This window comes from Lissotriton helveticus, chromosome 6 (genome assembly GCF_964261635.1).
Source record: "Lissotriton helveticus chromosome 6, aLisHel1.1, whole genome shotgun sequence".
Lineage (NCBI taxonomy): Eukaryota > Metazoa > Chordata > Amphibia > Caudata > Salamandridae > Lissotriton > Lissotriton helveticus.
This window is the reverse complement of record NC_136067.1, coordinates 490,448,590-490,474,311: the sequence shown is the minus strand read 5'-3', so window position 1 is coordinate 490,474,311 and position 25,722 is coordinate 490,448,590. Positions and strand designations below refer to the sequence as shown.

The following is a 25,722-nucleotide window of genomic DNA, read 5'->3' as shown; positions in this document are numbered from 1 at the left end:
AAACAGTTCATGCATTAGGTACGTTACAGGACAAGAAGTAGTTACTAAACCATCATAGTAAATCAGCAGTAAGTAACCACGAGTGCGGCGAGAGCACATATTTCGTAACTGGAAAGGCAAGTCAACTCAACATTGGAGCAGCGAGTAACAAGTCCCAATTTAATCAAAAGGACTTTCAAATAGGAGGATTTCGAGTTCTCTTTTAAATGTGAGTAAACAAGAGAATGTGCTAAGGGTTGGTGGGAGAGAGTATTTTACCGATGTTAAAATGTAGCTCTTCTCCCAGCTGGGCGAACGGCGCTCTCTTGTTGTGAAAACGAAAGCAGTTTGCGAAGGCAGCACAAGCCTACAAAGTACTTTCAATTGCTCTATTTTAGTGAAGAAAGCAGACGTAGCGTGTCACCATGAAACCGCTATTACGGGTGTCTCGGGTCACCGTCATGGAGACACAGTAGTTAGCTAAAAACAGCAGAGCAGCGCTGCTGTCCCTTTAAAAAGGCAGCTATGAAGCAGAAGGCTGTTGGTGCAGCGTGGGTGTAGTTCAACTCGTCACTCTGGCAGCCACACACACACACACAACCACACACACACACAGCCACACACACACACAGCCACACACACACACAACCACAACCACACACACACTGTCCCTGCACACTTTCACCAGGCACAGGCACCATCATTCGTCAGCACAGGCACCATCAGCCGTCAGCGCACACTTTCACTGGGCACAAACACCACCAGCCGTCAGTGCACGCTTTTACCGGGCCCAAACACCACCAGCTGTCAGTGCACGCTTTCATCAGACACACACCACCAACCGTCAGTACACGCTTCCACCAGGCACACACACCACCAGCCGGCAGTGCACAATTTCTACAGGCGCGCACACCACCAGCCATCAGTGCACACATCAATTGTTAACGCATCCACAAATAACTATTGTGCAATCGCAGTATGGCGCACTTTACTTTCAAAAATATTCATCTAAAGCGCAGCATGCCACCACTGCTACAAAAATAAATACACATTTTTTTGGCCTACAATTTATATTATTATTATTATTATTTCTTTATTTCGGCCAGTTGGCCATAAAAGACACATATATATGCATAGTAAAACAGAGGATCATAACAATAAACATACACCAATACTTTAAAACATTCAATTTGTTAAAATACGGTACAAAATTAATTTTCAGCATCCTCATTTAAACACATTTCATTTAACAGCTGGAGTTTTTGGGCTTATACAAAGGTCCTACTCAAAGCAACTGACCAAGTTTCCTGCGAACAATATACACAGAATAGAGGAACCTACTGATACTAAATACAATAAACTGGGCTGTATTAGTTTTTATAATCCTGTATGCTGTAAAACAGGATCTAGTTCCTAGGAGAGTGTACATGGGTTTAAGCCATCTCATTCGAGCTTTCGAATACGCTTTACATATAAATAGCATGTGAACCTCATTCTCTATACAGGAATCTGAGCACATAGAACATTTCCCATTTTTGCCATTCAGGCATCCCAATTTTTTCTTTGACCAGCGTTCTATATTGGAGTTCAACATAAGGATTCCATACCTAAATTTAAAAAAAAGAGACTTCGCAATAGGTGGCTCTATTTTGTAGTGTAGTTCCTATTATCCCAATAGGCTCTGCGCATTGGAATAATACCTTCAATAGTATAGGCCTAGACCAGACGTTAACTAGGTCTACTACTGTCGATATTAGACTTAAAGTTTTGGGTTTGCCAGCTAGCTCAGAGTTCACTAGAAACTTTCTCGAATAGGCAAGGAGGAGTTGAACCTCCCTGGATAGACAAGAAGGGATTTAGTTTCTGACAACCATAGAACATGACAACTTTGCTCTCCCCTAATCAAGAGTGTATCTCGAGAGTCGTGTGAACAAAAGGCAATTTATTTTACTCAGTCAGTACGTGCATTCTTAGTCTCATCAGATTGTAGAGAAAAGGAAGAAACGGGCGTGTTCAATAAAAGATGTTATTTATTGATCAGTCTCTTTTCTCATACAAGAGAAATGGATCGATATTATTGCAATACTTATGGTTAAGTAAAGTGCATACATTAAAAGCAGAAGTATAAAATAATACTGTAAAAACATTGATATGGTTTCTAAGCCATATGAAGGTTTAAAATGAATAAAATATATTACATACACATATACATTTGACTAATCGTACTCAACTGGTGTTTCTAACTACGCCTACCCAGTGTACCTGACCTAAGCCTAATACGTGGGCGGGAATAGAAAGTTACAGTTTAAGTTAAGTTTGTTTTTGCCAAGTGACTGACTAAAGAATTCTCTGTGAGGGGTTATTCAGTTCGGTACCTGGAATCTAGGATGAATGAGGAATGGTATCTCTCGTCTCTGGTCTCGATATTCCAGGCTGCCTGCGAGGGCTACCCGGAAGCGCCGGAGCTGGATTTCTCGGCAGGAGAAAAGGCAGCTTCTCGTTCTCAGCGCGTCAGGAAGGCGGGGCTGCGCCAGCGGGGTCTGCTCTGCTCTGGGCTTCGGCAAGTCTGGCTGCTCCGATCTCGTCACCACCGCGTGTGTTTGCATAGGGCAATATCGGTAATATTTATACCTTTAAGGTGCCGAGATTGACGTAAGGATGGACATAGATACGTCAATAAGGATGTCATACGACCAGGTCATTAGCACATTCTTTTGCTGAAGTTCTCGGTGAAATCAAAACAATGGCCGCAGGGTTTTTCCCAGGTTGTCATAGGTTTGATTTGTTTTGAGAACTCCGTATGCCTTATCAGGGGCTGGAGGAATATCGCTTGTCTAATTAGATGGCAAGCGTTATGACCTAATCAGATAACACGTTCCTGTGCCGTAGTGTGGCTTTATCAGATAACGGTTCCTGCATCATGGGGGTTTTCTGCCTCATGGGATGGCTGCTAGTTAACTTGTTAGTTTGTTAACCAGAATAGGGTCAGGAATAGGGGGATCGATACAGAACCTATAGGAATACATCACACCCACTCCACGCTAACTATGGACATATTTACTAATCTATGCATAGTAAAACATACTGTAGAGTATCGTGTATACCTTACCACCCCAAAATACATAAATGCATTTTGAAATTATCAAATATACGGAAAAACAGTCATATGTAATATATGCACTCAAGCTGTAGAATAATGCTAAAGTAATCACGCATATCTATACATTATCACTAATTGGTATATGAGAATTTACACATGAAATGGCTCTTAATACAGAAAAGAAGTTCGAGACCATTTCATCACAGAATAAAATAATTATGAACAAACCAGCGGGCAGCTAATGTCTATAAGCTATCTAAAATTAGAATTTTTAGTTCTCTAAGAATAGTTCTTACTTTAAGCAGAAGATAGTGTCCCGAAAAATTCGCAAAATATTTTGGGGCTGCTGAAAAAATTGCTGTCCGTGAACTGGAGGGAAAATTGTTCATGGTATTTTGCTTTTCTAGTTGAAGGCCAAATTCAGGGAACGCCGTGTACGAGCTTGCTCAAAAGTCTCTATTTCTGCTCTGGTGAGAACATCATATCATTTAGACTCTCGAAAAAGTTGTCAACAGCTTCCTGGGAGAGTTCCACTAACTCGGAAATAGGTGTAACCATGCATTCGTGCGCATGATTGTCTCCATTGACATTTTGATTTGGATTGCTGACAGAAGGTCGTACCTGATCGATGCTGCTTTCATCTTGAACTTCACTACCCCTTAATCGTAGTGGTGAAGCTTCCACGAATGCCGTCATCAGGATTGGAAGCCGTTGAGGGCAGCACAAAGCATGAGCCTTTGTTGGACTCAACAATGTTTCTGCATCCATTGGCGCATCCGATTGTAGCGTCAGACAGGTGTCTAACACGCATTCTTCTCCGCATAGCAGACACCTTAATACAGGTAAAACACATCGTTGCCACATTGGTCGAAATGATAGAAACCAAGTCATGTTCAGGTCTCTAAGCCGGGATAGTCCCAGGATTTTGATATCCGGTCCCGGTATCCAATGGCTAGGATTGTTTCTTCCCTTGTCGCAGGTGTTTTGTCTGTGACATGGTTTGCCATAACGAAATATAAGGACTAAGAATAGGATTCCTGCAATTAGTCCCAAAATGAGGGGAAGTCCGCCAAAAATCGAATGGACGAAATCTGGAAAAATACCCAGTATGGCTTTGAATGGTGTTAATGCCATCGAAAATACTGTCTTAAATACTTTTGAGACTCCACTGGTATCAGAAATATTTAAGATTTCATTCAGGATTTCTGCGAAATGTATGGGGGAATTAGTTGATAACAATGAATGTATCTCTGCAGTCGTCCTTGCGAATTGGAGATCATACGTTTCTTTTGATGACGTGAGCTTTGTCGGCGTCTGAAGAAGCACTGTTTTCATTCTGCTTAAAGTATCTATTCAAATAGAAGTAATTTTCAAGTTGGGCCATGCCCTTGCCTCCCTGTCTGGAAAGGAGCTGGGGAACAATAAGCGTCCACAGCACTTGACCTTCGCAGTCGTAGTTACGAGATAAGGAGTCCCGGGCATAAGACTACAGCATCTGCGATCTACAATTAGAATGTAACTCCCATTATAGAGTCTCTGAAAGAATGGTTCTATCTCTGTTGCAGGTGTGCCTAGCTGGTGACATGAAAGGTTATTTGAGTTCCCTTCACAGGCTCCATGCAAACTAATTCCGTTACACAGAAGTGTACCGCTTAGTGACATCGCACAATTATTGCCACTAAGAAACACTTTCTGTCCTTTATTACTGACACATGCATGTGAATAGGGCAGGTTCCATGTTGTTTTAATGTACCCTTTTCCCAATTTTTCGTACATGCCAGCCTGTATATATTTTTGGCAGTATTGAAACCTGAAGGTCGATATTGGAATAATAATTATCCATTCACTGACAGGTCGTTCTGACATTGTCACTGGTAATCTCTCGAGTTTCTCAATGCTCAGGATTGTATAATCAGCACCCTTCTGGGCCATACTGATTTGTCTATCAGTAAGGTTAAAGATATGGAATAGTGACGTTGTGTTGATTAAACGCCAAGGCACATAGCCTGAACGCAGATTTTGTAACGTCCAGCCAAGCTGTACAATAAAACGCAATTGGGACTGACCGTGTTGTAATAACAGTAAGTCTTGCGATATTATGTCGATTGCTGAAGACACAATGCTGTCCAGAGAAAAAATTCTGGAGGACAGAGTCATTAACCCATTGTCCACTACAGAAAGTGATTTTTCCAAATTAATACGGTCAATTTCCCGTATCCTTTCTGCTGTCTCAATTTGAGTAACCTTCCAGGCCTCATTGTATGCTGCATATACAGAGGCTGCTATGAAACGCTTTTGACGCTGTTTGCGTGGTCCCATAGTAAAATCACGCAAGTCAGCACCATCAGTAAGTAAAGTTAGGTGTTGCCTAATTTCTGCCAGTGTGGAAGTTTGTAGCCATTGAAGGCATAATTTGCCCACACTGTAGGTGGTTATTATTCCTGGGTGTTGTCTTTGGGAATATCTAGGGTCTGTCCTGGTCATTTTGAACCCCTGTGTTTTTATTCAGGAATCTGTCTTGACAGTTATTAGTATCTGTGGGCCAGATCAACCACTGTGTCCAATCTGGATGTGTTCTGTTTTGGTTTAATACATAATTTACGTCTATCTCTTCATCTGTAGAGCTATTGCTGTTCATTGTTGGTTTTGGAATAGACGGTTTGTTTAAGTCTTTGATTTTGGCTAAGCCAAGACAGGTAGTTTGTTGAACAGTGTCATTTAAAAATATAATTTGTTCTGGGATCATGCAGGCTCTAAACAAAGATTCTATACCCTGTACTTGCCATTCTTTTGTGCCCCAAACACTCTTTACTTCAACATTTTTGTCCCAATAATCAAAACCAAAAGTATTCATTTGTTCAAAGAATGAGTCTGAATATATCAATTTCGTGTTTGTTATCATGGTCTTTGTCCCTGTCTTATTTGACAATTTAAAATAAAATGTTTCTGCATTACTTGTGTTAAAACCTGAAAAGTATGAATATTTGTCGTAAACGGTTCTTGAGCTTCCTTTTGGAGGGGTTGCACAATGTTCCCATTGATTATAATTTAAAACATTTCTAGGTTGTGCAGATCTATGTAAAAAATGGTTACCATAGTGGTTGTAGCAATACATACTATCATAATTTGTAGAACCCTGCAAATAATCATGTTTGGTAAATTTAGCAGACATCACTAAGTCAGACATCATATTGTTTATACTTTCAAAGTCCCAATCATCAGCAAATGTGCTTGGTTTTACGAAGTCACTCAATGAGATTTTAATTTGGTGTGGATATTTCAGGATTTCAACCGGACCATAGATTTCGTAGTCAGTGTTGTCCCATGCTACCCCACCCGGTATAGGATTGGCTGTGAAGTTGACTGAAGAAAGTTCTCTTTTCTCGACGTGTGAAGATGTGTGTGGTCTGAGGATCAAGTTGATTTTCTGACTTGCTGTGTCCATTTTAGCATATTTTCCCTCAATGAAGCGTCCCAAAGTTAGTATCATGATGAGCCAAAGTATGAGGATAAATGCACCAAAACCCACCCAAAATTCGATCCATGGAGAAATTAGATATGTTTCTTTCAGTTGTTTCAAAAGTACTTTAGCTTTATCTTTAAAGGTTTTTGATGATGGCTGTGTTTTTGATTCACTTAGGTCTTCAGAGGAATCATCGAAGTTTATGAAGTAGCCGGATGCAGTTCTGTCAAGTGTTCCAATTGCTTCAGGATTACTGTTTCTTGCATAGTCGTTTGTTACTTCATTATAGGTTGGTGTGTCTCTGCTAAATGTTTTTATTTGGGTGTTCAGAGGTCTAAGTTCCATTGCATTGTTGCATAGTCCTTGTTGTAGATCTGTAGGCGTTTCGAATGTGATCAGCCTCTTAGATTGAACCTCTGTGTTTGTAGCAAATCTTGGTGTTCTACTACTTATCGGGAGTCCACTTGGCCTACTATTTGTTATCGGCCACATGATTGTGGTTTTACCAGGTCGATGGATACAACTCGGTTCTCCTTTTTACCAGCAAGCGGCGGTAGTACAACTGATCTTGTCCCGTTGCCAGACAAGACAGGAACTGCTTTTCTGTAAGAAGGCCCAAATTCCTTCTTTACCGCGATCTTTTCTCTGACTAGATCCCCGACTTTTGGAATCCAGACAGGTCTTGCTGGGACAGGTGGTGGTTCTTCAGTGGTTGTTGGCTGCTGTTTCAACTTTATGTTGCTCAGGTCTTTTCTTGTTTCATTTAAGTCCTGTAAAATATCCAAACGATCTTTGATATCAAAGCTTTTTTCCTTTACCACTGAAGTCTGACTGTCAAGGTCAGAGATTAACATCCTAGTTCCAAATAATAATTCGTACGGACTGAATCCCTTCAGAGAATTTCTTGGCAGGTTATTTAGACTACGTTGGACACTTATTAGATGTTTGACCCACCCAGCTCCCGAACCTAATATCCTTTCCGTTATAGATTGCTTTATGCCTTGGTTTTTTCTTTACACCATCCCGTATCCCTCAGGAAGGAAGTGAGAAGATTCCCGCTGTGCTATGCTCATTTGGCTATGTTTCCCTCAGGCTGGAGGGCTAGAGTGAAAACAATGGTCAAACGTAGCATGCTCTTAGCGTATATGCCATTTAGACTCGCAAATCTTTGTATAACAGTCCAGACGTCAGCAGAGTGCTGGTGATCTACATTATAAGTGGAAACTAGCCTGTATATGTTAATCGCAAGCCTTGCTTTTTACTGTTGATTTTTTCTGGAGTGAAACGACACGGTATTACACCGTGTCTCTCACCACTGCGATTCCTGTTACAGTTTGGGCAGTTCTTTACAAAAATGGTATGATGCAGGCTCATGCCTGGCCACCAGTACCTTGATTGTAGTTCTTCCAGAGAATCTTTCAGTTTGAGGTGTCTGAGACCCTCGCCCATATGTGCGTCTGCGATTAACAAGTTTCTCCTGTCCATGTTTGGAATCACTCTATCCCCCACTCCAGGGATTCGAGCAAAAGGGACGGAGTTTGCATCGATTATGTATGTATAATTGAGTGGATAGTTGATCGGTAGCGCTGAGCAGTCGCCTTTTGATGACGTTTTCACCGCCAGCACTGTTTCACCGTCAATATACTTCACTGTACGCTTTTTCCTAACTACGGAAGCCGATTTAGTTGCTACCGCTGTGGCTGTTTCAGCCATTGAATTCCCTGCAACGTGAACGCCACACGCTGATGACTCAGTGAGTGTGTCACGTGAGTCTTTGGTAGTTCTTTTTGTAAAAGAGCTATTTGTTCCCAGAGCAGTTTCTGCTTTATTGTTGCACCTGTGTCATCTTTGTAACCGTTTTGAATCCATGTCTGCAAATCGTTGTTATATGATTTGACGCAGTAATACGAATCGGACACTATAAGTGTCGGGAATTCGCGATCTGCATTATCTAGCGCCATTTTCAATGCTATTATTTCAGTCTGTTGTTCTGAATTAGTTTCTACTGAGTGTGTTTTTGTTAATAGGGGTCTTAGTTTACCTCCGCGCCACACTTCTTTTGTAATCTCACATGTGGGGTTGTATGCTTGTTCTCCCCAAACGGAGGGTTGAGCCTGTCCGTCTGTATAGATTACACATGCGTATTGTCGTAAGGGCAGAATGTCGATAGGCAGAGGGAATGTTCTTTCATATTCTAGATATTTCAATTCCTTTAGTTCTGGATCAAAGTAGTAGTATACTTTGTCCGTTGTAATTGAATTCACCCATTGTATCCATTCCGGATTCAATGTTGTTGTTGGTAAATTACACGGTGTTGTTAATGCCTCAAAGGCTGATTCCGCTGTTCTGACTGTGATGTGTCTACCGTCCGCTTGATCTTTTTCTCTAGCTATTGCGGTTTGAACTGCATGAACAATGTTTTCTTTAATGCTGAATTTCTTTTCAGCTTCTGTGTACAAGTGTGATTTGAATGCAATTGGTACCTTTTCTCCCTCATTAGAGGTCAGGTATGTGAATCCGCATCTTCCTGGGATGACTCGAATCACAAGATTGCGTGTGTTATCACGTGTTTCTAATTTTGTTTTAATTAACATGTCTGTTTGTAAGGATCTCAGAATTTCTGTGTGTATTTGAGTCCAATTGGTTCTTTTAAAATCTGGTTTTATCAGATCATAAAGGGGTTTGACCCTTTCTGCGTAATTTGCAATGTATGTTCTTCCGAAATTTAGGAAGCCTAGAATTGACTGTAGGTTTTTTAGTGTTCTAGGTGCTTGGAGTACGGCACATTTCTCTAGGAAATTGTCAGCCAGGCTTTTGCCTTCACTTGATAATTCATATCCTAAGAACAGGACTGTCAGATGGGCAATTCTGGATTTTTTAAAGTTGAATTTGTAACCCTCTGCTGCGAACCCAAGTACTATGGTGTTCACTCTCTTCAAGTGAGTCCCCAAGTCATCATCTGTTAAGTATATGTCGTCGACATACGATAATGCTTCGTCATCATATGTTTGTAGTAATTCTGTTACTCTCGCTGAGAATACTCCCGGGCTGTTCTTGTACCCCTGGGCTAACCGACAGAATTGTTTTTGAGTGCCATTTATTGAGAACGCAGACAAATATCTGCTCTCTGGTGCTATGTTTTGACAAAAGAATCCATTAGAGATGTCTAATGTTGTTTTGTATTTTTTGCGCACTATGTTATTCATTAGTGCGGCACTATGCGAGTTTTGTACTGCAAAAGTTTTGCAACATGAGTTAAGGTGTCGATAATCCAAAACTAGACGATATCAATTGTCTGGTTTGGAGACCGGAAACAAAGGGTTGTTCATTTGTGAGGTGCAAGTTTCAATCACCCCCTAGCTGATCTAGGATTTCTTTTACCTGTTTTTTAGCTTCTTGCTTAATTGGGTACTGCCTCTGTGCAGTAGGTTGTGATTTTAACTGGATTTTGTGAGGAGGAGAGTCCTCATCCCATCCTACGTGATTTTTATATAAAGCAGGAGCTTGAGCTACTGCCCACTTTCTGGCAAGTGTGTTTTTTTTATGAATTGGGATGTGATTTGAGAAGTCAGGCATAATTATTTCTTCGCCATGAGGGCACTCCTTGACAAACTCTGGTGGCCAGTCTTTTTCAGCTAGAAGGATGTCATAGCCCTTGGAGAGATTATCCCAAAATAGTCCCCTTATTTTTCTAGTCTTATCCCCTTCTATACGTAAAGTTATTTCATATATTTTGTGAGGTTTGCTAACTCTGGTGTCTGCAGTTTCCACTTGAAGATATTCATTCGTGTCCACTGTCTCCAGATGATTCATAAGGACTTTGCGAGCTATGCTCACTTCTGCTGCGCTGTCTAGCATTGTCTGAGCCCATTCTCCGTTTTTCAGTTGTTTCCTCAGTATTCTCGGCATTGTTAACTACCTTGATACTGGCTACCTTCTTTTTTGGAAATTGTAATTTCTTTTTTAGCTGAGCAGGTTCCTTGTCTTTGGACTTGGCGTGCTCTTCTCTTTGTTCTGATCGTCCTCTTCTTTCAGATTTCTGCGAGGAAGTCTGAAAAGATTGAGAGGGACGTGTATCAATGTCTTGATATCTATCAGGCTTCTTTATATTATCCCTATTTCTAAGGTTATATCTTTTCCCAGAGGGGTCACTCTGGGGTGACCTGTGTCTTTGGTTCGGAGATTTTTCTCTTCGCCTAGGAGACCTTCCTCTGGACTGGAATTTCTTTTCTTTAGGATTGGATTGTTTGTTTCCATCCCAGCTCTTTTTTTGTGATGTTGAGTTATTATTAAAAAATATTTTTTCAGGACTTTCAATCAGTTGTGGTTTTACTGGTATTCCACCTAAACTATCTCTACCTAGTTCCTCATAGGATTTTTCTATGATTCTGGCAATTTCAGCTGGTTGGTCTGCTATATCTGTCTCTTTTAACCTCTGGCGGATCGCCACGTTTGCTGCTTCTCCCTTTATGTTGGCTAATAATATAGCCGAGACCTGCTTGAAGTCTTTCAGTAATTTCATACCAAGAGTTAAAGCGGGTCCGGACCATATTCATCTTGAATTTGTTTTAGCACATCTGGTATTACCGAAATGGATGGAACACCGTGCGTTTTTGTGTAAATGGAAGCAAAGACTGTACCCCAAGTGTCACAGTCCTCAATGTGTGGTGCGATTCCCATTGGAAGACAGATAGTCAGAATCCTGTGTTTTTCTAACGGGGTGGTGTCTGGAAACACAGCCTCTATTTGGGTGATTTTTTGTGCTACCCAGAATGGTATTTGTTCCCGTTTAGCTGGTACTTTACCTAGGCAGGATTGTATGTTCTGTGGTGTAATTTTATTTGTGTTCCCCTGGTGAGGGGTCAGCTGTGGAATTTTAATTGCTGGCTGAATTGTTGAAGTCCGCATCACATATTGGACTAATTGTCTATGTATCTTTATTAATTGTTTTAGTTGTACTAAAAGATCTGCTGCAGGCATTCTTTCGAACTCTGGATGTGGTGTGTATCCGGCTAGGACCGGCCACGTTGCTCCTGGTCTACCTAAAGGACCGAGCCTGGTGATGTGATTATTATGTTTTAGGGCGCCATTAAATAAGAGCAAATGCTCTTGAAATTTAAGTGGTACTTCCACCTCCTCGAAAGGAGTATACTCTGCAGGAGGTTCCTCTGTTTTGTAATAGTGGAAGTACTTTGTTACAGCATTTGCTGCTGGAAAATGTATCCATGAATAGTATACCTCTGTCTGCCGATATTCGTGTGCCTCAATTACGAATATGACTGTACCACCTCTAGGTGTCAGTCCATTTTCTATAAGTTTTAAGGTTATAGATTTCCTTTTGATGACCGGGATGAGTATTATATCCTGGTCTGCTTCTTGCAGTGCAGTATCAGCTGCTGCGAGTTCAGTTGCTAATCTAACTGCCTCTCTTTCATCATCACTGTCTACCATTTTACCGACAGGATGGTTACTTTGTTTGTTTGCAGATCAGGTTTCTTATGGAAACAAAGATTAGATGCACAATATTTTGGAACGGTTTATCCTTCAACGTTGACTAAACCAAGTACCATACATAGGAGTTTCCTCCTGCGAGGTTTGGCGGATATTACCTTTCACCCACTCCAGACGTCTTTGGAGTATTATGGGAAAAAGGGGTCTGAGTGAGAAAGCACGACTGAGTTACTCTAAATGTCTTACGTTAGTTTTATCGCCCTTCCAAACGCGTTGGGCGCCATGTAGTGTAGTTCCTATTATCCCAATAGGCTCTGCGCATTGGAATAATACCTTCAATAGTATAGGCCTAGACCAGACGTTAACTAGGTCTACTACTGTCGATATTAGACTTAAAGTTTTGGGTTTGCCAGCTAGCTCAGAGTTCACTAGAAACTTTCTCGAATAGGCAAGGAGGAGTTGAACCTCCCTGGATAGACAAGAAGGGATTTAGTTTCTGACAACCATAGAACATGACAACTTTGCTCTCCCCTAATCAAGAGTGTATTTCGAGAGTCGTGTGAACAAAAGGCAATTTATTTTACTCAGTCAGTACGTGCATTCTTAGTCTCATCAGATTGTAGAGAAAAGGAAGAGACGGGCGTGTTCAATAAAAGATGTTATTTATTGATCAGTCTCTTTTCTCATACAAGAGAAATGGATCGATATTATTGCAATACTTATGGTTAAGTAAAGTGCATACATTAAAAGCGGAAGTATAAAATAATACTGTAAAAACATTGATATGGTTTCTAAGCCATATGAAGGTTTAAAATGAATAAAATATATTACATACACATATACATTTGACTAATCGTACTCAACTGGTGTTTCTAACTACGCCTACCCCGTGTACCTGACCTAAGCCTAATACGTGGGCGGGAATAGAAAGTTACAGTTTAAGTTAAGTTTGTTTTTGCCAAGTGACTGACTAAAGAATTCTCTGTGAGGGGTTATTCAGTTCGGTACCTGGAATCTAGGATGAATGAGGAATGGTATCTCTCGTCTCTGGTCTCGATATTCCAGGCTGCCTGCGAGGGCTACCCGGAAGCGCCGGAGCTGGATTTCTCGGCAGGAGAAAAGGCAGCTTCTCGTTCTCAGCGCGTCAGGAAGGCGGGGCTGCGCCAGCGGGGTCTGCTCTGCTCTGGGCTTCGGCAAGTCTGGCTGCTCCGATCTCGTCACCACCGCGTGTGTTTGCATAGGGCAATATCGGTAATATTTATACCTTTAAGGTGCCGAGATTGACGTAAGGATGGACATAGATACGTCAATAAGGATGTCATACGACCAGGTCGTTAGCACATTCTTTTGCTGAAGTTCTCGTTGAAATCAAAACAATGGCCGCAGGGTTTTTCCCAGGTTGTCATAGGTTTGATTTGTTTTGAGAACTCCGTATGCCTTATCAGGGGCTGGAGGAATATCGCTTGTCTAATTAGATGGCAAGCGTTATGACCTAATCAGATAACACGTTCCTGTGCCGTAGTGTGGCTTTATCAGATAACGGTTCCTGCATCATGGGGGTTTTCTGCCTCATGGGATGGCTGCTAGTTAACTTGTTAGTTTGTTAACCAGAATAGGGTCAGGAATAGGGGGATCGATACAGAACCTATAGGAATACATCACAATTTCATCCAAAAAGGATTCAAAACGGGGTTCATCTTTGAAGGATAAAAAATCTTGAATTAAGGACCCAGTTCTACTTTCATATACAAGCCTATTAGTCATATAGGACCAAAATGCTCGTTTTACTATGGACTTAGCAAAGGCCGGTAGATTATCTGGATTCTCCCACAGCGAGTACAAGCCCAAAATTGAGAACCACTTTTTAATGTGCACGAGCCATTGGATAGAGTGGAAAGAATCAAGATCCAGTAATTCTCGAAGACCATTTCTATATTCGAGCAATTCTGGAGTAGACCATACCCTAATCCAAAAGATTAATGGTCTTATAATGGTAAAGTAATCAGTTCTTTTGAAACTCAAATCAAGCTGGAGGGGAATTAAGGGTGTACTGTTAGGGACCCTTACAATAGCTCTCATAAATTTATTGTCCAGGCCCAGGAAACTATCCCTGGCCCAAGGTCCCCATATCTCAGCCCCGTACAAGGCGGCAGATTGAATTTTAAATTTAAAGAGTTCGAGAACAGGGGTTACACTCTTGCTTGTACTAGCATTCAGTCTGCTGATAATTGGTTTGACGTTGTGAGCATATGACACCTTACTTTTCTCGATTTGGGCCTTCCATGCTAATTTAGAATCGAGTACTACCCCCAGATAGGAAAAGTTTTCCACAGTTCCTAATGTCTGGCCATTCAGAGTCAAATTCCCTCTATCCGGTTTACTGGGGTTCAGTGCCATACACTTAGTTTTATCAGCGTTTATTTCTAATCCCTTGGTCACACAATAACAGCTAAAGGAGTTTAAGAGTGCCTGGAGGCCCTTCTTGGTTTGGGATATTAAGATGGTATCATCCGTGAAGAGCAACGCAGGCACCCTCTCTCCATTAAGCTGTGGGGAATCATTAATACAACCGTTCAAATAATCAGTCACATCATTGACAAATAAGGAAAATAAGGTGGGGGCCAAGACGCATCCTTGCCGAACTCCACGCTCAATGGGAATGTTACACGTCAGTTCACCATTTGGACCCCACCTGATGTTAGCGTGGTTTCTAGCATGTAACTCAATTATTTGAACCAAAAGACACCCTGGCAGACCTGCTTCACTCAAGGCCCTCCAGAGCAGGTTGCGGGGGACAAGGTCGAATGCCGCTCTCAGATCTACGAAAGCTACAAACAAATGACCTTTCCTAATGTGCACGTATTTCCAAATTATACAGCAGAATCTAAAGATCTGATCTATAGTACTGGTCTTACTCCTAAAACCTGCTTGAAATTTAGAAAGTATTGCTGATTCCTCCAGCCAATCATTAATCCGAAATAGTAAATGTTTGGCATAGAGTTTTTGAAGGGTGTCCATTAAGCTAATTGGTCTGTAATTTGAAGGTACAGATCTATTCCCCTTTTTAAAAATTAAAACAACTTCTGCTGCACGCCAACTATCTGGAAATTTACAACTTTTCGACAAAACATTAAACAAGCGATTTATATAAGGAGCCCAAACTTCAACATCATGTTTATATAAATCTCCCGGTATTTTATCAGGGCCAGGAGCTTTACTGTTTTTTAGTTCATTAATTGCCCTTTTTGTTTCCTCCAGTGTAAAGTCAAGACATTCAATAGGTGGAGGGAGCCATGGTATCTCGTCGACACCACTATTATATTGTTTATAAAGTGATGTGAAGTGTGTCACCCAAGTCAATTCATCTAAAAACGTATCCTTCACAGCTCTACCTGCATGCCCCTCATTTGCAACCAGCCTCCAAAAGCCAACATTGTCATTTAGTTTTGCAGCAACTAACATCTCAGCCCAGATCGATTCTTCCCATAGTTTTTTTGCAGTTTTTTGGGCACGCTTATACTCCTCCCTTGCTGATTTGACTTCTTCCTTTGATTTACTTTTAATAGCAAGCAAAAGCTGCCTCTTAGCCAACCTACATGAGTGATCATACCATAGTTTTCCATGGCATCCTACTCGTACATTTTGTTGCTTTTTCTTAGGCATTTTTGACAAACAAGTTTTTAGTTCATTGAAAAAAACATTGTGTAATTCGAAAAAGTTATCAAAATGGTCAGGTAAAAAAGGTTGACCAGCTATAGGTCCAAACATTGTCCCAAAGAGCGAATATACCGATGCTAAGGCCTTACCATCAGACAAGATATAGGGCCATTTTAGTGCACGTCTATTGTTATTAATGTGTACCTGCTCACACGGATTACCAGTGACAATCTCAGTCGATGTAATAGTTGAGTTGGCAGGGATGTCACTAATCAGTTGCGCATCGATATAAAGTTCTAGGGGATAGTGATCACTTTCCTCCCTACTTGCCACTTTTAAATCAACCAAATAATGCCAAATACTTAGTGAAACAAGTATAAAGTCTAAGTTACTTTTTGATTTTGCAAAAGTTGTTTTTGTTGTCAAGTCGGATGGGAGGCGGCCATTGCATGCTCCGAGACCATGATCTGCAGTTAGCCTCAATAGTTGGACAGCCAGAGTAGAGCATTTAACGCAATTTGAAGTCTCAAGCTGGGGAATTTTATACGCTTGATCTTCATCCTCAAAGACATCAATAATCCCAAGAACCGGTTCAAAGTTGCAGTGTAAGTCGCCTCCCAAGATTACCGGAGCATCACCAACCACCTTTTTCAAGAAGTGGTCCAATGTTTCCAGAGTAGGTGAGACCTTGGAGTGGCCAAGGGGTCTATTATAGACATTAACAATGTAGCATTCATTCCCCTTTGAGGTTACAAGTTTTAAAGCCAGAATATCAGGAGTTCCTGTGTCAATGGTTTCAACCCTTACTGTCAGGGTAACTTTAAGCCATGTGATCAATCCCCCTGACGGCCTCCCCCTGTCGGGCCTGACTGCCTCAATACCAAAGGTTTTATATCCGATCCTATGCGGAATATCCATTGCCCATGTTTCTTGCAATAGACAAAAATCACTGGAGTCAACATAATCAGCCCATTCTGGGTCTTTCAGATTTTTGCCGACACCAGCAATGTTCCATGACAAAATAAGCAACTGTGGGATTGGTCCACTACTAGAACAGGTGTAGTCATCAATGGGCGGCACAGGTTCTGACTGTGAATTTACACTATCTAGCTGTATGTCAGCAATTTGGTTCTCCGCTTCGGTGGACACAACCCTTACTACAATGTTAGTTTCCTCATCAAGACAGCCCTCATCCAGGGATGGTAAGTTCGCTACTAAGAGTCTTTCCTTATTCTGATGGTCACATAATCTGCTATTACTCTTGACTCCCGCTTCCTTGCTCTGTGATAACTTACTTTTATTAGTTCTGGGATAGATATTCCCATCACCAAGTATACAGTAAGTGTCATATAGCTTAGGGATACAGTTTGGCATAGACTCAAGTCAGTCAACAGCATCTAAGCAACTGAACCTATTAAAGGTGGGAATACCATTCCACATATTTTGGTCAGCCTGTCTGGCCAGATTTGGTACATAACCTTGGTGCTGTTTAACAGTATTCCAGTTGAACCCATAGTTTAAAGGCCTAGGTGGTGGATAAAAAAACGATAAAGGCCTAGCTTCAATAGGTGATGTATCTCCATATGATTTCCATGTGCAAATCTGATCGGCACTATGGGGTTCCTCAAATGAAATAACTATACAGTCACCCGGAATTGATTTAGCTATAGGTCCTACCCATGGAACCCTGCGAACCATAAGGATTTTACTTTTCATATGGTTTGGAATCGGTTTATTTGAATTTAACCAATAGACCACCTTGTTTTTTAGAGATTGAAAGTTCTCTTCATATTGGTTTCCCAATTCAGGTACCCCGGTGAGAACAATTACAAACGGACTGGCATCAGGAGGCAGATCAATATACCCTCCTTTAAAGTTGTTGTAAGCATGACCTGATTAATAATTAGATGTGTTTGTTCTGTTGGAAAAGGATCTATCAGCCAGGGATTTGTTAAGGCCAAGAGTAGTATGAGTATTGGCAAGTATATTGGATGAGGATTTCTGCGGAACGGGAGTATTGGGGACAGAGGAATGGGTAACAGCAACATTAGCCAACTGTGACTTTTTACTTTGTACAGGACCCTTCAACGAGGGTTTGCTAGTGATATTTACAGATGGCGGGTTCAAAGGTGTAGAATTAGATTTTATTAAGGTACTTGTTGCCAATTTTGCACTTGTGTTTTTTACTGCTCCCTCTTTTTGCTGCTGTACACTAGATGGATTTAGATTCAGGTGTACCACAGGGGCCGAAGTTGAAGCCTGCATGGGAATTGCAGGTGTATCACTACAATTAAGACTTAGGCTAGATAAGGTTATAACACTTTTCTCCACCTCAAGTAGCTGATTCTCAATGCCAGTTAACCTGACTTCTAACGGCCTGAGAAGTTTCTTAAGCGTCTCCCATACTAGTTTTAAAAACTCTTCCCTTTCCCCTTCTTGGTCAACCATGGATATGGAAGTTTTCTCGCCCTCATTAACAGAGTGGTCAACCCTTAAATCCGAGTTTAGTGCCTCTATATTGTCATTACTACTTTGTATAGTTGGAAGCATGTGGTCAGACCCAATCATAGGAATAGTTGCAATAGTTATTTGTGGAGCCCCCCCTGTGACACATTGGCTTGAAGCTACCTTTGCCTTTTTCCTAGCGTACACGGATAGATGTTTCCGTTTTCTCTTCTGTTTGGGTATTGTCTTGACGACTCCCTGATTCTTATTCGAATCCGCTTCACCCAACACCTTATCATCCTCAACATTTTTCGCACCCTCAACATTCTCTATCAGTGGATCCGAAGATGGAATACTTTCAGATACAACACTGACAGATAGCTTCGAGGGGACTAAGTCATGATTAGCAGAGGAAGCTGTTACCTCAGAGATAGAATGAACCTCGGCCAAGGTGATGATTGGTGTGGGACCAGTAGTGCGCTCTGGAGTTTTTGAAAAGGCAATGTTACCTAGCGAAGATTTTTTCCTTAGTGCTAATTCAGTTGAGAGCCTTCTTGCAGACTCTAGCTCCATGGACACTCTATGTTGGAGTTTAGTGATTTCACTATCGATCGACAAGTTAGTCCGTGTAATGAAATCGTCCAGTGTCCCAGTAGCCTTTTTCACAGACTTAGTGGCCTTACTCCGAGTTTCGCGAACAGACATTCTTTAAATGGTAGGTAGGGGTCTATAAGACACAGGTGAATCTGGATACCGTGATAAATACAGCCAAGAGAGATGGCCCGGTCCGGTCTTACGCGGTCTGGAACGGCCTGAAGCGGCCCGGTCTTTGCCCAGTTTTCGCCCGGGCTGCGTCCCGCGCTGCGGGAGTTTGTGGTTATAATATAGGGGGCGGGCCAGCAGGGAGAGCGGACCGGAGGCTGGTGGTCGGTCTTGCAGGGACTTCTGGGTATTGAAGTCCCCGCACGCTCGCAGCCCCGCTGAAGCCTCACACCCGGTGCTGCCTTGCCGCCTTGGTCAGAGCTCCTTCGGTGTTGTGCCCCGTGACCTGGAAGGCGAGGAGTGGGCTGGTGCGCTGATGCGCTGTTGAAAGTGCTGTTATGCCTCTGCGCTTCAAACAGGAACCTCCGTGATGCAAACGAGTAAGTGTCCCACACGTGGTTTGTCCGGATCGCTTTTTTAAGAGTCCTCAGTATGGCGGGGGCGGGCCAGCAGGGAGAGCGGACCGGAAGCTGGTGGTCGGTCTTGCAGGGACTTCTGGGTATTGAAGTCCCCGCACGCTCGCAGCCCCGCTGAAGCCTCACACCCGGTGCTGCCTTACCGCCTTGGTCAGAGCTCCTTCGGTGTTGTGCCCCGTGACCTGGAAGGCGAGGAGTGGGCTGGTGCGCTGATGCGCTGTTGAAAGTGCTGTTATGCCTCTGCCCTTCAAACAGGAACCTCCGTGATGCAAACGAGTAAGTGTCCTGGACTTTGTCCTGAGTTACCCCCAGTTATGGTGGGAACTGACAGAAGAGGCAAAGGCTTCAGTCGACCTTAAATTTAAACGAAATCCTGTAACCAACAGTTCAAATAAAGTTTTTTTTCCAAAAAAGCAATGGCCCAACAGTTAAGTATAAACAATGTCTCAGCAGCAACTTCAGTCTCCAAGACACAACTCAACGTAGCGGGTTACTGAGTAATGGTAAATGTATGTCCTTTAATTTATAGACTTTTGGTGCAATTGGTGTTGCAATATTAAGGAATGCCAATAGCTCAAACTTAATTAACCCGAGACCTATTGCATTGCACATGCTTGTCTTCAGTGGGTGGTGCATATGGAGTTTTTAAATCATCATGTGTGGTGCCAACAGCGAAAGCATTTCGGAAGGTAAATCTGTGTCCCATAGAGCCATAGTGAGTATAAATGATTAACGTGAAGATGACAAAGATGTGTTAAGTCCAAATATGCTGCAACATGGTCTGACAATGGCTTTGTGGACAGTGGCCCTCAAACTGCATAAAGATTCATCAGCATCATGCCAGACACAGATCCTACCATAGAGGACAAGAATGGAACAAGAGCCAAACACAGAGTTATGATCGCATGGGGGACGGCACCACTCCTAAATGTATTCCGACTTTGATAGCTTCATAGGTGTGCTAGAGTTGCCATGTGACTAACCAACTCAATAACAAACCTAAATTGTACTTCAGAATACTGCTCCATCAAGAAGTGGTCTGTGATTGGTTTTCTGGAGACTAATCACAGCAGTCTCAATGGTCAGAGTGAAGTGGAATGGAATGGAATGGAGGATAGCAACGGTTGCACCAACTGCGACAGAACACAATGTTTAGAGTAAGGAGTACTGAGCAAATGTTTTTCTATTTTTGGAATGATATAAAGAGTCCTTATCTTGTTGGCCAACACCTCCTTGCTCGTTTTAATGAAGGGCCAAAAACATTTAAAACAATTTCATATGGATGCTTGGGAATGGATTTTATAGTTAAAGTTCAGAAGCAGGCATCTGTCTCTTACAATCAATGCAGGGCGTAAAGCCTGTTGATTTTAGAGATGGCATATTCTAGAAAAAGGACATAAAATTATGAGGAAAATAAGAAATAGCTGACATTTTCGATCCTAGAATTAACAGTATGTGCAAACATGCATTGGCAAAACCAATATGTCTGACCATTAAAAACAAAACAAGACCACAGAGCTATATGCTTTGCCAATGCTTAATTGCTTTACCATTCAAAGATGGACAATGTGTTTAGAGCCAATATGTTGGCCACACTGGATCAGGAAAGAATAAAAAATAGCATAACCATTCAAAGATGAATGTCAATCCATGCAAATGCATGGGCTGAGGAAAACAAAAAGGTGATGGGTGGAATGCTTGCATTAATCTCAAGCACTAGTAATTAATTAGGGAGCAGTCCAGTTAATTGTTTTTTGCTCACTATGCTTCTTTGGGCAGAAACCCACCATATACAAATCTGCCTTGGTGCTGTTTCAACAGGAAGAGTTCAGCCTTACATGCCAGGCCATGTCACCTCCAATGCGAACACAAGCAACCGCAGACTGGTTTTGGCCTATTTAGACCTCTCCAGTGAGGTATACCTCGATGTACACTCACGGATGTTGTTCATGGATGTTTATTTTTATTTAGTAAAATAAAAACCATACAAACCGGGCCAGCTCTGCATGCATGTGCAAGCATGGACGACTATCTTGAATGGCTTTACAATTGATTAGAGAATAGTAAGGACTATTTCAAGATGGCCACTACTAGAAATACCAACACAGAGTAGGGTGCACTCCAAGTGGCAGCGAGGGCTTGGTATGCATGTCCTGGGAAGCTGCCGGTCATCATAATAGTAAAAAGTTTTAAAAAAATAGTTGAAACAATAGCCTAATGAAGGTGTCTCAAAGAGCAGATCTAAAAGGATTTGAAAGTCACCACCACAGACAGGAAAGACATCTGTGCCTCTCGTTCACTGCACTTCAGCACCGTCTAACATCAGATTACTGTACTGCATGAACATGTATTTGGATCAAGTCTGACACTAGGTGACGCCTTTTTTTCTGACCCTACTGAAATACTGCTTGGCCATATTGTTGCGATATCACTGTGTTGCTAAATCGGTGTGCTATCAATAGGTTTTAGATGTAGCAAAACAATAAAGAGAAGTTTAAAAGAATGACACTTGGAATATACATCTAGATCGAGAATCTGTGTTGAGAAACACCAACTGTGACCAACAGCCTTCCTCTTTTTAAGAAGGCACAGCTTTGCAAACAAACCACACATTGCACAAACCATGCATGCAAACTGTTGAACCTACTTTTACTTACTTTGCATTTCGTTTTCAAAAGATTTTGATATGACTTTCTTAATTCCCTAGGATATTGCGTATTATTCCAATAGTGAGCTCACGCTTAAGCTAGCATGGGCAAAGGACACGAAATGGCACAAAAAGTGATCTATTTACATGGATCAGTTAAAGTGTTGAGAAATGCGAAATGGTCATTACGTGGGGTTAATTTTATATAATTGCTGTGTTAAGCATAATGTGCACAATTTTCACTATTTTGCATAATAAAGTTTCGGGTGACTTTAGCTCTCAGTAGATGGTTTATTATGTTTTTAGTATACTGCTGTTGACAATCTCAAAATAGCTTAATCACAAGTCAATGAGGAGACATGTAATTGTATTGTATTATAACTGCATTTATATAGCGCTTACTACCCCCGACGAGGCGTCAAAGCGCTTATTCGGTGAGTAGCACGCTACTCCGGGACCCATAGAGGATTAGTGTTGAATAAGTATAGTGAAACATGCAAGTAAATTTTAAGTGGTGGATAGGTTAGTCAGTTATTTGGATTCGGAAAGATAGAAGAAGGATAGAAGAGGAAAAAAAGGTTTTTATTTATATAGCGCTTGTTACCCCTGATGGGGTGTTGAAGCACGCTACTCCGGAAACCCATAAAGGATTAGTGCTGAATTAGCATGGTGAAATATGAAAGTAATTTGAGTGGTGGATGTTAGTCAGTTATTTGGAGTGAGAAGGGCAGCGGAGGAATAAAAGGGAAGAAAGGTTTGCATTCATGGAGCACCTGTTACCCCTGAAGGGTGTTGAAGCACTTTTCTGGTGAGTAGGACGCTACTCTGGAACCCATAAAGGATTAGTTTTGAAAATTAGTATAGTGAAGTATGAAGTAATTTGAGTGGTGGATATGTTATTTAGTTATTTGGATAGAGAAGGGTAGGCTGCGGGATCGAAGAGGGTAAGAGGTTTGTATGTATATAGCGCTCGCTACCCCTTGATGGTGTTTTGAAGCGCTTCATTGATGAGCAGCAAGCTACTCTGGAAGCCATAAAGGATTAGTGTTGAATTAGTATAGTGGAATATGGAAATTGACACGTGAACATGTTAGTCTGTTATTTTGATTGAAAAGGAGGGACAGAAGAGTGAGACTTTTTTTTTGAGGACTTGGCAGTATGAGGAGGCTTTTGGATGAGTAAAATGGGGTTTTGGAGGGGAAGAGCCCACTAGCCTGTTTCTACTCAACAGTACTATATGTGGGGAGGATACAGGTAGATCCTCCTGTCTAATGTAGGCTCGGTAGACTGGTTTAAATAAAATAAAAATACCTTGACAAAAGACATGTTCACCTCCTGCTGCCTTCTCAAATCTTTCTATATAATGTATGCCCTCGCCTACAAAAGGCATGCAAGATTGCGACAAAAAAGTATCTTGCATAATTTTGCCAAAAGTCTACGTAATTTTGGATCAAGAATAAACACAGATTTAGCACACCTCTATAAAGTTCCCACAAAATTGTATTGTATACCTGACTGAAATTAACTTTATAAAGTGCTTAACGTGACAATGAGAATGCAAAAAAGTCATAGACTGCTTTCTATTATGAGATTCTTCCATATGGTTTTCTCTGCAGACAATACTGCCTGACTTGTTTCTACTGAGAGCTTACCTGTAAGCAATGTGGCAAGAATGATGAATCCAGACTAGCTTGTTATACTTCTGGCGGCCACTGGAGCAAATCTGAAGTCCCACATGAAAACTGTGATCAGTTTCTTGCACAGGAGCGCGACGAAAATATCTGTACCTGTAATCCAGTGGTTTCTGAGAATAAAAAATGACAAAATGAAATATAAAAGTTCAAACAGTATCTGCTGTTTCCATTATTCTATTTAATGGTACACTCTCATTAATACAGTACATACAAAATCTCAGAGATGATACATCTGACCAACCAATGAAACAAAAACACATACAAACAGCACCAGCAATAACACGATGCAAAATGAGCCTTCATTGTTCTACTAGACTTTTACTATGTCTACATTTACTGGGTTATGACATTACTTTGCCAAAAACAGCAGGATATACAATTTTAAGGCAAGCATCAGGAGTTTAAAAAAACACAAATGTATTGATTTGTAATATATTTGTTTTTATTTGGGATTGATGTCATTATTACTTTAAGTAAACGTATTAGTTAATTAAAAATTAGAGTTTGTATGAGAATACAGTCACTTGTTACTTTAGATTTAATTGATAATTCAATAACAGTTGATATTACATTTGGTTAAACTGAATTAAAAATAAATATATTTAATAAAATATTGTGTTTGGTATTAATGTTAGAATAAGGTTATGAAAGATTTTAAATTAATTAGGAAGGATGACACTTTACATGGAGGGTTGCTAATGACATTCTATCGTAACCTCTCAAAGGTGAGCGTGTTCCCCGTCAATAAAATCCTGACCAAACACAAACCTACCATCAAACCGTATTATTTATCCAAACTTAATGAACCTTTAAAAAAAATAAGAAGGTACATTTTTTAGGTGAAAATTTGCATAAAATTAGGTTGAGGCTTAAATGGGGATTGTTTGAGAGCAGTGAATGAAGAGTGTGTCACTTCAGGCTTTTTCCCTCATAAGAGATCTGAGCCGGAACATTGTTCAGAATAAAATGTTTTAATACAATGTATTGCAAAATTGCTATTTCAAAATTTGCAGTGTTGTGTTATTACTGCACAGAAAATAGTTTAGCTAATATGCATTAGTACATATGTCCATAAGTGCAAGAGGATGTTTTAATGGGTGAAAATCTGGCATCATGGTGTGTAAATCCATGACAAAGGACACAGGCCTAGGAATGGGTTGCTTAGAGGTCATTCTTTGAATAATTGTTCATACAGTGAACAAACTCATATTTCTCTCTCTCAAATCAGATCATAGCACATTCTTATCTGGGACCCTCCTAAAAGTAATCAGGGACCATGTCTAGCAGAGGATGCAGATATTTCTGTGAACTACATCCAGTAGCTTCTGTGACTCATGACTAATGAATTAAATCTGATCCTTTTGCCTCTACTCTCTAGCAACAGACCCTACAGCTAACAATAGCTTTGTCATGTATAAGAACGTCTGAACTGTACACAGTGGTAATATCACAGGTGTTTTTGTAATCCCTCCCCCACACTACGGCCAAATACATCTTGGTAAGTCAAACCAAAGTAAAAGAGACACGAGTAGGCAATTTCTTCAAATCCCATTGTGTTTTTAGGAATTCCATGTTGATACATCGATCTGTATAAAATAGGATTACTGTCCAGAGCTTTAACGTATGGGTCTAGCACAAGTGCCTTTAAACCGAGGGGGCGTGGCACTTAAATGATGACAGATGTGTGTACTTCAAAGTTTAAATTATTAGGTATATTCAAGGATACTAACTGTATAGAATATATTACATTTTAATTTCTTTATTGCCATTTTGCAATTTAAGATATAACTAATACAAAAACACACCGGTGCAAGGACAGAATCTTAACAATTGCAGTGTAAATCCAGTAGTAGATCCCCAAGTTTTTGGTCGAATTTCAAGTAACAACATACATAGCTTGTTAGTTTCTGTGCAATAAAGGGGGCGGAAGGATACGGGAGGGGGCCATCAAAAGTACCCATCGGAGGCAGGCGCTCCACGACCAAAAGAAATCAATATTATACACATATCCCACATAGACGGAGTGGGAGAGCAGGAGGGAGGGGTGACGAGGAGCAGCACACAACCCCACCGACCCGCCAAATACCGGTCATATTCCTCATCATTTA

At 41.1% G+C, this 25,722-nt stretch overlaps 1 protein-coding gene across 4 annotated transcripts in view; it reads right to left on the bottom strand.

Annotated features, from left to right (window-relative positions):
• The window catches only part of FBXO9 (F-box protein 9), a 407,092-nt gene that overhangs the window by 25,854 nt on the left and 355,516 nt on the right, over window positions 1-25,722 (bottom strand). For all 4 annotated transcript variants that reach the window (XM_078647941.1, XM_078647942.1, XM_078647943.1 and 1 more), the window contains one exon: window positions 23,573-23,724. In XM_078647941.1, the coding sequence (XP_078504067.1) occupies window positions 23,573-23,724 (152 nt within the window). The remainder of the gene's footprint in view (window positions 1-23,572; window positions 23,725-25,722) is intronic.